Source organism: Phodopus roborovskii, unplaced genomic scaffold, assembly GCF_943737965.1.
Source record: "Phodopus roborovskii unplaced genomic scaffold, PHOROB, whole genome shotgun sequence".
Lineage (NCBI taxonomy): Eukaryota > Metazoa > Chordata > Mammalia > Rodentia > Cricetidae > Phodopus > Phodopus roborovskii.
The window spans coordinates 10,420,314-10,435,340 of NW_026125444.1; the positions used below are offsets into that span (position 1 = coordinate 10,420,314).

The 15,027-nt window shown below is 39.2% G+C and overlaps 1 protein-coding gene across 8 annotated transcripts in view; it reads right to left on the minus strand.

Moving 5' to 3' along the window:
• Cadps2 (calcium dependent secretion activator 2) overlaps positions 1-15,027 on the minus strand; it is a 481,095-nt gene that overhangs the window by 83,893 nt on the left and 382,175 nt on the right. For all 8 annotated transcript variants that reach the window (XM_051175754.1, XM_051175752.1, XM_051175755.1 and 5 more), the window contains one exon: positions 10,685-10,788. In XM_051175754.1, coding sequence (XP_051031711.1) covers positions 10,685-10,788 — 104 coding nt within the window. The remainder of the gene's footprint in view (positions 1-10,684; positions 10,789-15,027) is intronic.

Below are 15,027 nucleotides of genomic sequence, written 5' to 3' on the forward strand. Positions count from 1 at the left end.
TAACAGATCTCTACAAAACATTTCACTCAAACACAAAAGAATATTCCTTCTTCTCAGCACCTCACACCATTTTCTCTAAAATTGACCACATACACACTCAGTCACAAAGGAAGTCTGACCTGAATGAAGAAAACTAAAATGACCTCTTGTATCCTATCAGACCACCGATTCAAACTGGATTTCAACAACAGGAGTAATAGCAATCCTACAAACTCAGAACAGCCAAACAACTTTACTGAATGACTGGGTCAAGGAAGAAATTAAAGACTGCAATGAAAATGAATGCACAATATACCCAAAACTATGGGACACAATGGAATCAGTCCTAGAGGAAAGTTCAAAGCAAAAAGTGTCTACATAAAGAAGTTTGAGAGATTTTTAAATTTTTTTAAAATATTTTTTCTTATTTTACATATCAATCCCAGTTGGAGTATAGTTTTTTCTTTTCGTTTCTTTTTTTTTTTTTTTTTTTTAAAATGTCCTGATTCTTTGGATTTCCTTGTTGTGTGTTGTGATGTCCCCCTTTTTTGTTTCTGATTTTGTTATTTGGATATTCTCTCTCAGTCTTTTAGTTAGTTTGGAAAGGGTTTATCTATCTTGTTGATTTTCTCAAAGAACCAACTCTGTTTCTCTTTGTATTGTTCTCTTTGTTTCTAATTTATTAATTTTTAGCCCTGAGTTTGACTATTTCCGGCTTTCTATTCCTCTAGGGTTTGCTTGCTTCTTTTGTTCTAGAACTTCCAGGTATGCTGTTAAGTTTCTAGTACAAGGTCTCTGCTTTCAAGCTCTACTACAGAGCTACAGTAATAGACATTGCATGATGCTGACACAAAAACAGACATGTTGATCAATGGAACTGAATTAAAGACTCAGACATAAATCTACATACTTACAGACACCTTGTTTTTGATAAAGAAGCCAAAAATATATAATGGAAAAAAGAAAGCATCTTTAACAAATGGTGTTGGTTTAACTGGATGTATGCATGTAGAAAAATGCAGATAGATCCATATCTATTACCCTAAACAAAACTCAAGTTCAAGTGGAACAAAGACCTCAGGATAATACCAGACACACTGAACCAGGCAGGAAAACAAAACAAAACAAAACAAAAAAAAAGAAAGAAAGAAAAAAGAAAAAAAGAAAAGAAAGAAAAAGAACTTAGTGTCTTGAATGCACTGGCACTGGAGAAAACACACTGATAATACAGACACTGAGATCAATAATTAATAAATGGGATCTCATGAAACTGAAAAATTTCTGTAAGGCAAAGGACACAGTCAACAGGACAAAATGGCAGCCTACAGAATGGGAAAGGATTTTCACCAATTCCATATCCAGCAGAGGACTAATATCAAAAATATATAAAGAACTCAAGAAACTAGACATCAACAAACCAAAAAAATCCAATTAAAAATGGGGTTCAGATCTAAAGAGGGAATTCTCAATAGCAGAAACTCAAGTAGATGAGAAACACAGAAATGTTCAACAACCTTAGCCATCAAGGAAGTACAAATCAAAATTACTTTGATCTTACACCTGTCAGAATGACTAAGATAAAAATCGCAAGTGACATCTCCTGCTGGTGAGAATGTGGAGCAAGGGGAACACTCTCCCATTGCTAGTGGGAGTGCAAACTTATATGGTCATCGTGGAAATCAATATGGTGGTTTCTCAGAAAACTGGGAGTCAACCTACCTCAAGACCCAACTATAGTACTCTTAGGCATATACCCAAAGAATTTTCCATCAGACCACAAGGAAACTTGTTCAACTCAATTGTGTTTATAGTAGCTTTACTGATAGGAGCTAGAAATTGGAAACAATCTAATGTCCATCCACTAAAGAATGGAGGAAGAAAATGTGGTACATTTACATAGTGGAGTATTACTCAGTTGTTTAAAAGAATGACATCCTGACATTTTCATGCAACTGATGGAACTAGAAGAAAAACAAACAAAAAACTAACAACAACAACAAAAATAACAAAAAAACCCCAAAAAACAAAAAAAGCAAACATCCTGTTCATAACAGCCAGAATCTGTAAACAACCTAGATGCTCCTCATCTGAAGAATGGATAAGGAAAATGTGGTACACAATGGAGGACTACTCACCTGTAAAAAAAAAAAAAAAACAATGACTGCATGAAACTGTAGGCAATGGATGGAACCAGAAAAATCATTCTGAGTGAGGCAACCCAGACCCAGAAAGACAAACACAGTATGGACTCACTCATAAGTGGATATTGGGTATAAAGTACAGGATAACTAACCTTCAACCCACAGTCCTAGAGGGGGCTAGGGAACAAGGAGGGCCCTAAGAGGGATGCATGGATTTCCCTGGGAAGGGGAAACAGAAGAGGTCTCCTGCATAAACTGGGGGTAGTGGTGGGGAAATGGAAACTTGAGGAGGTAGGCTGGGCATGGGAGATGTGTTGGGGGCAGGATGGAGGGGGAGAGTAACAAAAGAGACATCTTAATGGTGGGCGAACATTTCAGTGCATTTCAGAACAATTGGTGCCAGGGGAAACCCCAGGAATCCACAAGGATGAACCCAGCTAAGATCCCTAGCAATAGTAGAGAGGGTGCCTGAACTGGCCATCTACTATAATCAGATTGGCGATTTCCCTAATTGTCACCATGAGCCTTTATCCAGTAACTTATGGATGCAGATGCAAAGATATATCAAAGCACTGGGCAGAGTTCTGGGAGTCCTCCTAAGGAAAGGGAGGAGGGACTGTATGAGCCAGGGAAGTCAAGGTCATGACAAAGGAACCCACAGAGACAGCTGACCTGAGCTTGTGGGAGCACATGGACCCTGGACGCAAAGCAAGTGAGCCCACATGCGACCAATTGAGGCCCTCTGCATGTGTGCGACAGCTGTGTAGCTTGGTATATTTTTAAGACTCCTAGTAATGAGATCAGGATCTGTCCCTGGCACTTAGCAGGCTTTTGGGAACCTGTTCCCCATGCTGATTTACCTGGCCCAGCCTATATGCCGGAGGTGGGGGTGGGAAGCTTGGCCCTATCTTAACTTGATGTGCCATGTTTTGTTCAAGCCCATGGGGGGCCTTCCCCTTTCTGAATGGAGATGGAGGAGGAGTTGATGGGGAGAGAGTATATGGGGGTTGGTGGGAGGGAATGGGAAGCTAAGTACTAATGAGGGCTCAAGGTGGGATGCATGGATCTCTCTGGGAAGGGGAAATAGAATAGAGTTTTCAGGTGGAATGGGGATGGGTGGGAATATGGACAGGAGAAATCAGGTTGGTGGGTGTTGGGGGAGTATACAGGGAGAGGTGGTTGGAACTGGGTGCTATGGGGGGAGGGTGATGTGGAAACCTAGTTCTGTGGGAACTCCAAGGTGACTGTAGTGAAGACTTCCAGTAAAGTGTGATCTGGAGCCTGCTGTAGCTAGGAAAGGCTTCCAATAGTGGGACTGGGACACCAGCCCAACCACAAAACCTTCAAGGTACAACTTGTCCTGCCTGCAAGATGTGCTGGGGTAAAGGTGGCACAGAACTCATGGGAGAAGCCTGCCAGTGACTGGACCACCTCGAGGCCCAAACGTCAAGAAGAAGCCCATGCCCAACACTGCTTGGATGGCCAGAACTGTAGGGTGGATAGCCCACAGTACTAGGATAGAACCAAACATCACCCACAAAAACAAAAACCATTGACATGATTTCTGATATTTTGCTATACTCATAGATTGGTGCCTAGGCATTCATCGGAGAGGCTTCATCCAGCAACTGATAGGAGCAGATGTAGAGACTCACAATCAGACATTAGACAAAAGTCAGGGAACCCCAGGGAAAAAGGGAAGGGAGGAATGAAGAAGCCAGAGGAGTTGAGGACATCATTAGAACATGGCCCACAGAATTAACTGAGCAGGGCTTATAGGGGCTCACAGAGACTGCAGTGACAATTATGGAGCCTGCATGGGTCTGCACTAGATCCTCTTCATGTATGTAATGGTTGTATAGCGTGATGTTCTCGTGGGACTCCTCACAGTGGGATCGGGGGTGGGGGTGTCTCTGACTCTTCTGTCTGCTTTTAGGACCCTTTTCCTCCTAGTGGGTTGCCTCATCCAGCTTTGATATAAGGGTTTGTACCTACTGTTATTGTAGATTGCTATGCTGTATTTGGTTGAAGTTTCTGGCAGGCTCGCTCTTTTACGAAGAGAAACAGAGGAAGACTGGATTTGGGGTAGGGGGAGGTAGGGGCAATAGCTGGGAGGAGTGGAGAGAGGGGGAACTATGGTTGAGATGCAATGTATGAGATGATGATGATGATGATAATTACTTAAATCTTGCAGCCTGAGCAGTACCCACTTACTTCTGAACTGTGTTTAAGTATGTAGTAGGTTTCATCAGAAGATAAGTGACAGAATTAAAACAGTGAATTGTGAAATCTGAAACATGATTTTAAAATCTTTTATAGTAAATATGGACTTAAAATCATAGATGTTAGAATAATTACCATAAAGCAAGGAGAAACAAAAGCTGAATTCAACTAGAAAATGTAGCATAATTAGACTTAAGCTTTATAGACACTTTAATGTTTTCCTCAATACTGTGATAAATGTACAAATTAGAAACTTATTCAGGAATGTTATAGTTCATAAACCAAGCATAATATCACATGCAATGAGCATTTCTGAATATGTTTTGATGAAATACAAGTTAGGACAGTTATCTATCATAATATATAAAAGCCTAATAATATGATAACCTAATGATAACAACAAATAGCAAATAAACAATGCATAATCAGAGTATGTATTGCTTTATTTTATAGTTCACGTCACTGCCCTTTGAAGTTATAGTAGTGACAAAGTTAAGTGGAATCTGAGAGTCCTCACTGGGCAGAGCAGGGTAGAAGTGCTAGTCAGAATTCAGTCCTGTGAAGACAGATGCTTGCAAAGTCTCACTTCCTCTTCACAGCCAATACCTTCACTGAAGGCTAAAATTAAGAACCTAACAGGTATGCTAGCTCAGCATTGTTTCAGGACTACGACACAAATTCCTACAGCTCATTTTGAAGCTAACTTGGAAGAGAGAGCCAGGATGGAAATGACACATAATAGAATATACCTTTTAAAAAAGCTTTATGATTTTGCTATCAACCATAAACTTCATTATATTTTGCAGAAGTATTATTTTTGTATCAAATTGTACTTCTGAAGGTTAGTCCTCTGACTATAAGTCAAGAAGTGGTGAATATCTTAGTGATTTGAGAAAGTATTAAGCCATTAGTCTTTTAATTAATGAATTAGTTTTATATGTAGGTGTGTGTTCTAAAAGTTTTAAGTGTTATCTTAGTTGATCCCCAAATTGCTCTTTTGAGCAGATGGTATAATTATTCTTACTTTATATGTAGAACTAGTAAGTAGGAGAACAATGATATGATTTCCTTAAGTAACTACATAATGCATACTGGCTGTCCATCCATCCATCCATCCATCCATCCATCCATCCATCCATCATCTACTTTGAATATTAGAACACTGGTACTGCCCTTTGATTTCTTCTTGACATGAACATTTATTACAACATGATTTATTATATATTTCTAACTTACACCAGAGGCTTTTGATTGCTTTTACCATTGGAATACAAAATATATAATTCAATACAAGAATGGAGGATTGTTCTACATTGAGCAAAAACAGAAAACTGGGCTTTGGCATGCTTATTTTATTTCACAAGACAAGATTAGTCGACAATGCTATAATTGTGAGTGACTTTAAAAACTCTGGAGACAATTCAGTAAGTACTATATCTCTTGGCCCTACAATACACACACACACACACACACACACACACACACACACATACACACACACACAGAGAGAGAGAGAGAGAGAGAGAGAGAGAGAGAGAGAGAGAGAGAACAATATGGAAGACCATTTTCTAGAAGGGGCCAGTAGAATGGGCTATAATATAAAAAGATGACATCTGAAGTATTGCCAAACTAATCACAGACTTGTCACAGTTCTTCTGGTTTATTATTTTTATAATCATTTTTCAATATAGACATAAACATTGAAGTAATAAAAAGAAATGAGTTGAAGACACTTCAGAATGACATTTGAAAATGTTACCTTTGTTCTTATAAGTTTAAAGATTAAACATATGGGCTGGGGAGATGGCTCAGAGGTCAAGAGCACTGTCTGCTCTTCCAGAGGTCCTTAGTTCAATTCCCAGCAACCACATGGTGGCTGACAACCATCTATAATGAGATCTTGTGCCCTCTTCTGGCATGCAGGTACAGATGCAGAACACTTACACATAACTGTAAATTTAAACTTAAGCAAAGAGGTAAAAGATCTCTTTAGTAAAAACTGAAACACCCAACACAGAAAAAGAAAAGGCTATAACTAGAAAGATGTACCACATTCATATACCAGGAGAAACAAAGATAAAATGCCCATATTACCCAGAGCTAGCTAAATATTTAACACCATCACTCTCAGAATGCCTATGACTTTCTTCATCAAACTCTGGAAGACTTTCTAAAATTCACATGGAACAACAGCAAAACTCCAAGTATCCAAAGCAACTGCAAATAAAATGGACATAGCATGAGACATTTTACTGGTTGAATTCAAAATACACTAAGTTAGAGTAATTAACGCCATTCAGCACTGGCTGGGAAAGAGGCAAAGGGGAAGGTGAGATGGATCAGCAGGTATAGGTGCCACCAACTCTGACAGCCTGAGTTCCTGGGACGGACATGCTGGAAGGAGAGGAGCACGTTCTGACAGTTGTCCTCCATTTCTGTGCTGTGGCATGTGTACACACAGAATCAGTCAGTCGTCAGTCCACCAACAAACAGGCAATAAAGAGACAGCATCACTAGAACTGAACAGATTCCTCAGAAGAAAACCTGAACTCACAGTCAACTGATCTTCAAGAAAGGTTCTATGAACATGTACTGAAGAGAAAACAAAACAAAAAACAGAAAGTAAATGGCACTGAACAACCTGAAGGTAGATTCCTGTACTGTCCTCAGAGGGAAAAAACAACACAAAGTGGATTACACACACACACACACAGAGTAAAAACAATAGAGAGAAACAACTATGAAAACACTAAAAGAACACTGTGGAAGCAGATTCAGATGTTGGAATGGGCAAGGGTTTAGGATAAGATCTGAAAATCATAGAAAGCAAAAGCAAAACTACAAATGGGATGATATCAAACAAAAGATCATATGCACAATAAAATCACAATTAACAGAGTAAAGAAAGAGATGACCCAAGGCTATGAGAAAATAAAATGCTTGAATGTTGTGTATCTGCGAAAGGGTTAATGTCACAATTTCTAAGAAAACAATCCTAAACTTCATATGGAACAAACAAATGACAACCACATACCAAACCATAAAACCCCAAGAAATATTAGAAACAATAGCCAAAGCAATATTGAGCAAAACAAACAAACAAACCAAAGAACAAAGCATTACATTACCTGAAAAATATACTGTCAGAACTATAGTAATTAAAATGATATAGGTGGCTAGGGATGTAGCTTAGTTTCTAGACTGCTTACCTAGCTAGTATATATGAAAGCCTGAGTTCTGTTACCACCACCATATAAAGTTGGCTTGCTGGTGCCTGATTGCAGTTCCCAAAGTAGTAGGGAATCCTCTTCTGCCACATAGCAGGTTAGAGACCTCATTCCAAAAAGTAAAACACATATATACAACTCCAAAAACTCACAGAAGACTCACAGAAGAAACCCACAAGCTGAAGGCAATAAAATAATAAGATTATGAGCCCAAGGTCAGGATGGCCTGTAAGCTTTCCTAGACATGGTAGTATATGCCTGAAATCTGGAAACTAGGTCAAATGGTCACAACTTGAAGGCTAGTCTGAACTATATAGCAAGGCTCTGTCTCCACAAAACAAAGTAATAACCAACTCAAATCAAATATAGTGACAAAGGCGTAGGCTGAAAGCTCAATTGATAAGGCTGTGCTTGCTGCATAAGCAGGCCTAAGGTTGGATTGCTAGCATCCATGGAAAGAGCCAAGGGCAATTGGGGAAACAGAAACATGTAGCTCACTGGACCTTGGTGGCTAGCTGACTATGTGAACACTAGGTTCAGTGAGAGACTTTGTCTTAAAGAACAAGGAAGACAGACACCTGATGTCAACCTCTGGCCTGTATAAATATGAATGCATCTGCATGCTCACGTAGCTGACTAGAGCTAGTGACTTTTCTGGCAGGCACTTGGACTTTCTAGTCCTATTAAAATGGATGACTTTTGGATGAAGAACTGTCAGATCCATTTGTCTGAAGTCTCTGATACGACACAGTCTGCTCCCTGAAATATGGAGAAAGTTTTAAAGATTTTGCTGGAAAAGAGCTAAAATCCTCTTTCTGGGGAGGAAACATAACATCTTAAAGAAAGGCCTAAGAGGTTGAGAGGCCTCCAGAGGAGGAGGGACCACCTTAAAATCAAGTTCCCCTCAAAGAGCTGAATGGCTGGACACCTGCCTAACTGAGGGATTGTGGGAGGACAGAAACTGCCACTTAGTCCTGTTGAGTGGACTGCACTGAAGGTTGCCTTGAGGTAAATGCATTAACCTCCCCAGAGGAGCTGAAGTGTAAAGGAAGCTGGGTAGAGTTCAGAGTAAAGAGACTGGCCTGAGAAGCCAGCAAAATGAATCTCAGTGGAGAGTGCGTCCAACAAGGCACTCTGAGAATGACTTTGACATCAGACCAATTCTTTCTCTAGTATTGCTCAGAGGGAAGATCTGATATGTAGGAGGAAGACAAAGACTTTAAAAAAATATATTAATGAAAGGCAAACCAAAAAGCCAACGTTTCCAAAGTTCTTGCATTGCATTTGCTTGGGCTGTAAGGTATTAATTAAGCATGTGATTATTAGCTAAACACGGTCAGTCATGTCACAGTATAGCAAAGGCTAGCCCACTCAGAGGAAGGTCTTACATTCCAAGCATGGAATAAATTGACTTCAAAGTGACAACCATCAGAGTATGTCCTACTTCACAGTCACATTGATAGGTTGTCTTATGCTAGGAAAAAAAAAAAAAAAAAAAAAAAAAAAAAAAAAAACAGTTTTACTCACCTCTCTTCCCTGTGGGATTCCAAGAATTTGGAGCATAAGCAGAACAGAAAAAATGCCACCGTGTTACACAGTATTTATAAAGAAGTCACCAGAATAGTTCCTATGTCATTGCAGCCCAGAGCAAGGTGGTGCTTCTGCGCTGTGTTTCAGTGAAGTCAATAGTATGTTATGATTAAAAAACATCTGCGTTTTAATTGTGCTTGATCCATTATTCTTCAACAAGCATTTTTAGTGACCACATTGACTCTATTAAAAACGTTAAACTTTAATTTCTATAAGATGTATGGGAATACTAGCTGTATTAGCTGAAACACATACTGAAGTAGACTATTTGTTCTCATTAAAAACATTTACAAATGCCTAGGACTCTTTCAGAGCAAGACAAAGACGATGAAACATATCTATATTTTATCATATGATCATTTTCTTTGTAGCATGGCGGTGATGCTAGCCCAGAAAACATCCTCCTGGGGATTCATTTCAAATTATTGAAGCAGCTGTTTCTTCAGTTTAAAATAAAATATCCATAACAAGTTCACACATGACAGATGCAATCTAAAAACTAGATTCCACAGTGTGAGCTAAAAGCAGATGTTTTGAATGATCATATTTATAAGCAGATACAATAAATCCTAGTTGCCTGTAGTAATAAGGCTCCATGAATACTCTTTTCCAAGAATTTGCTTAAAATATAGACCCTGTAGTTTCTCGTATTTTTTTTTGAAAACTAGATTCCATTAAACATAAGTATTCTATAAATTTATATATATTTGGTCTGTTTCCTTTTAGCTCATTTCATCTGCTTCCTCAAAAATAATAGCACTGTGAGGAACACCAAAGTTTATTGTTTTTATTTAATTCTGCATATTTCTTTCATTAACTCAAAGCCTAGAAAGTGTTTTTGTAGATAAATTGACAACTATAGGAAAGAGAAGTTTAAGTCTTAGAATAAGCAGGGTGGTGTAAGAACACTCCAGATATGTAGGAAATGGCAATACATAATTAGAACTTTAAAAACATTGGCTGGCAATGTGGCTCAGGGTCAGAGTGTTGAGTAATACATTGTAGGGCCCGGGTTCCTTCCAGCATAGCAGGCAACAACAGCAGCAGCAAAAACAAAGCAACCTAAGATTTAGTGAAAACATACAGAAAGTTTGATGTGAGAGGGAGGGTTACAGGCAGCAAGCAGTTGCACAATTATGAATGTTTTCGATTGTAAAGCTTATCACAAATTTCGCATTTCATGCTCACTAGACCACATTTTCAAGCAAAAAGATCATGTCGTGGGGACAAGAAAGCCAGCTGGTTTGGCATCCCAAGATGGGTGTGCTCCAACTCTGCCAACTATTGTTTATGTATCTTGAGAAAAGATATCCCCCAAGCTTTCCCATGTCCTGGTCATGTGATTGTTGTCAAGAACAGATAAACACACACACAGCCGTGCACGCACTTTGTAACATACAAGGGTCACATTTCCAAAAAAATTGTATACGTTTGGCCAGCTTCACACTGAGACTGGTCAGGCTACCTTTTCAATGCTGCCCCCACTAGGGCCCCCTCATTTATGCCTTGGCTACCAGTCATCACCTCAGCATGATGCTCCTCATTCTGCTGTAGGACTTCTATGCAGAGCTCTGCGAGATGAAGAACCTCTTCCAGCTTCCTGGCAGGAGTTGCCTGGTTCATGGTCTCTGTATTGAAAAAAAAAAAATTATAATGTTACCTTGAAAATACAAAGCCAGACATGTCCTAAGATGTAATGATGATTGGGGTATTGAAACAGCATAAGGGAGCACACTTTTGAGAGATAAGGGATGCAAGGAACACAATTGAATATATTGTCTTTAAAAAGCCGGTTCACCAGATTGCAGAAAATATTTCACCCACAAAGCAATCACAGATCTGCAAGTGCTTTGCCATTTAGTATACAAGAACTAACAGGTGCAACAGCACATTAGATGCTCAACTTCTGCAACAAACAAGTTATAATTCTGCTCAAGGTCAGAAGCACAAAGAGAGCAGATAGCACAGTCTTTTCCTTCTGTCTGCATTGTATTATCAGCACAATGCACTTCTCACCAGATGAGTCATTCCTGGCATTAGCAAACCCCAGGTTTTTTGTTGCTATTTGAATTCTCAGTTCATGTTGATCTTAATCCTAAGAAGTACGGAGTCACCTAAAACAACTCTGACAGCCCGCAATTAACCTATTTCCTCCTCTGTGTGCCTGCTGCCATCTCAGCCCACTTCCAACTGTGGCGGTAGCAGGTTAGGGAAGGGCAGAAGCCTTGTTTGAATCTGAAGGTTCCTTTCGTGTTAAGCTAAATTGGTGTAAAGGGACAGAACACAATAAGGTTAAGTGTGGTTACCGGAAATTCAGTAAAAGAGAAGGCAAAATAGCTTATTTCAAAGACACAACAAACTGGCAGAAATTAGAGGTGCCCTACATAACCCAACTGTCTCAAAAACCATATGAGGAACAGTTTCACTAGGGACACTTAGGAGAGCCCTGCCTCAGTCCACTTTGTTTTGCTAAAACAGAGTACCTAACACTGGGTGCTATGAAAAGGAAGGCAGCTTATTTTGTTCAGTCTGGGCAGCTCAGAGTCCCCGTTTGGGTGGCCCCATCTGTTTGGCCTCTTATCATATTACAGCACGGTAGGGAACTGGAAAGGAAGATGGCCATAAGCACAGAGGACCATGTATGTGGGCTCATTGTTAGGTGACAACCCACGCTTTGGAGAGCCAACTCTCAGAAACCATGTCTGAGAGGACAGCATTAACCCCGCTAAGAGTCCCATGGTCCAGTCACTTATTTTGAGGTGTCACACCTTAAAAGTTCCCCAGTACTCTGGAAATCAAGGTCCTCACACACAAGTTTATGGGGAATATACTCTAACTAACCCAGAGTACATCACAGCAACTCTGCCTTGCATTCATGGATCTCTCTGTTCCATTGACAAGCAAAGCCTGGTGGCACATGTCTGTTGTTAGGGAGGCTGTAAGGAAGGGAAGTCAAGTTTTTAGGAGAATGAAGTGCCTCCCTTCCTCCCACTTCAGTATCTACTATGTTTTCCAGAAACAAATCTTTGCTTTCAATTTCTCCCCAAATCTTAGCTTTACAGTCGGAAGAGATTCTTAACGTTTCCCTCTCTGACTTCATTCTCAACGGGCAGATAGCGACACGGTGTGACACGCCTTCTGGTTGGTGCTTGTTCATTAAACTTTTAATATGCTTGTAAGTCAGTCAGACATGGCATGAAGTGCACAGGGTTCACATCCTAAATTCTGCTATGATGGAGGGGCATTGCTTATCTGTGACAGTGATCAAGAACATGGAGATTCTCTAGGAACATCAGCCTTCAACACAGATGCTCTCATCTAAGGGAAGTAAAGGAAATGGATTCAGCATATCAGAATGGCAATTGCAATGAATGTTTTTGCTTGCATTTTGAGATGGGCTCTTGTTAATAACCCAGAATGGATTAGAATGTCTGTATAGTCTAGGTTGGCCTCAAACACCAGACCTTCTTGCTGGGATTATAGACATAAATCACCATGTTTTGTTTCTCAAAGTAATGTTCCTTCCATTTACTTTCTGGTATTTTTTCCTTTGTTTCTCCTTTCCAAGCTAACACTTCCTGATGTCAGAAAATTCAACAACCCAAATCACAACACAAAGAATGCTTACACAACAACAATCAATGCATCCATGTGTTTCAAGATCAGTTTAACATTCTTCAACAAAAATGAAATCAAGGCAACTCATGATTCAGCATGGCAGTCTATTTTATGGAGAGGCACTTCAAGCTGTTTAATGAAGAAAACAAGAGCCTTAAAAGGTTTGCAAACTAACACATATGTGTTATAGGAGATAAGAGAGACTTAGGGAAGCATGGCCATTGAGGAATAACATGTGTAAGAAGAGGGGTTTCCAGAGAGGAGAAGTGTAGGGCAGACACAGTTTGTGTGAATGGAGGGTTGGGAATGGTGTTTACAAATGATGATGGCTACCTGACAAGTCATCTACCACCAAGCAACTGTTTCCCAAGTATCATCATGTCAACTTTCCTAACACTTTTAAGACATGTTTTTTGTTTGTTTGTTACCTGGCTAGAGAATGTGCTAGAGAATTATGCTTTACCACTATGGGCTTTAATTAAGACAAGATGACTACTGACAGATGGGTGGTACAGTGAAAGTTTGTTATAGCACATCAGAAAAGACTGAATTTTAGGAAAATGTGTTTAGTGATTGTATGTAACAGAGTTCTGAGAAGTCTGTGTAGTAGGATGGTGGGCTCTGGGAAGATGGTAATGGGATAAAAAGAGAAGATACAAGAGGCACTTCCATAGAGTAATCAAAGTCCTGACTATGTCGACAAGATGCTAAAAATCACTGAATCAGATAGTCTTTAATCTTCCTTATAATTTAGAGAATCTATGTTGACTAAAACTTTTGGCTTTTACACTGGAAGGTGGTGGCACATACCTTTAATCCCAACACGTGGGAGGCAGAGGCAGGTGGATCTCTGAGTTTGAGACAAGCCTGGTCTACAGAGTGAGTTCCAGGAAACTTTTGGGTTTTATATTTTGAAATGTATGATTTTAACACACATGAAATGCAATTATTCAAAAGACCAAAAATAATGCAAAATTCAATCGCAGACAAGGAACTTATATTTCCTACATAGTTTAGGATATTGATTACTGAACCCTCAAAGCTACTCTATAAGCTAGGAAATCAGATCTTCTGTGGTTGGGTTCAGAGAGGTTGAAGCACTTTCCAAGGTCATATAGCTACTGAATATGATAGAATTAAATCTTACCAAGTAATCAGTCCTGGACACACGAGCAACACTAAATGGACCAAATATACTAATATACACACATATGTTTATATAATGATAAGAATCAAAGTAGATGATGTCATGGATTTGGGAGTTGGGGAGGATATGAAAGGAGTATGGGGAGAGCAGAAATCATGTACATGCAGGACTCTTGCATGAAGATGAAGAGAGAGAAACAGACAGAGAGAGACAGAAAGAGACACAGAGAAAGACAGAGAGACAAAGAATATGAATATGCTTCACTTTTTGGATGGTCTTTGGAGTTGCTGCCTTTAACTCAATTGTTTGTAAGGGAGAGGCAGTCTGCTTTCTTTTAAACTCGAGGGCATCCAGGACTAGACATTAAGGTTGTGTTACAAACACCAACCAAACAACCAATGAACAACAACAATGAAAATCTTCTGAATAACCATTTGACTTCTTTTTCATTACAAATTCTCTGAGCAGGAATCACATAAACAAATAATAGCCTTAGCCACCAGTATGCAGTAATGGGAAAAAAAATGAGAGGCAACTTATACGTGAATGTGTTAAATCATCTTTTACATTTGATATTGTCCTAAACAAAAGTTGAAAGCATTCTTTGTCCTAGGTAAAACTCAAAAAAACGTTTAAACATTTTATTCTTCCTAGATAAAGTTTACTGAAAGGAAGGAAACTTTGTCCTTGAACATAATGGCCACTCTTAATACTTTAAATAAATAGCATTTTTTATCAAGCACAATACGTATACACCCTTGGTTTTCACCCATTTTGACTACAGCCAAGAAGTTTAATGCACTCCATAGTTGGAACTGTGATAGATAACAAGGTTATCAACAGTTCCATTAAAAATCTCACTGAATATTTGATACTAGAGTTCCTCTTTAAGATGCTTTCTTCCACTCTCTTTGTAACATTTCTCTTGCATTACAAATGTTGATATTCTTCAAGCTTAACTACAAGTTGCCAGTTGTTGTAATACATTTCAGATAGTGACATTTAAAACAAATATGCCCAAAGCAGAGAGGTTCCTTTATGAATTTCAATGCACCACTACTCTTGGCTGTGATAATTCTTCATTCTGGAACATTTTTCATTT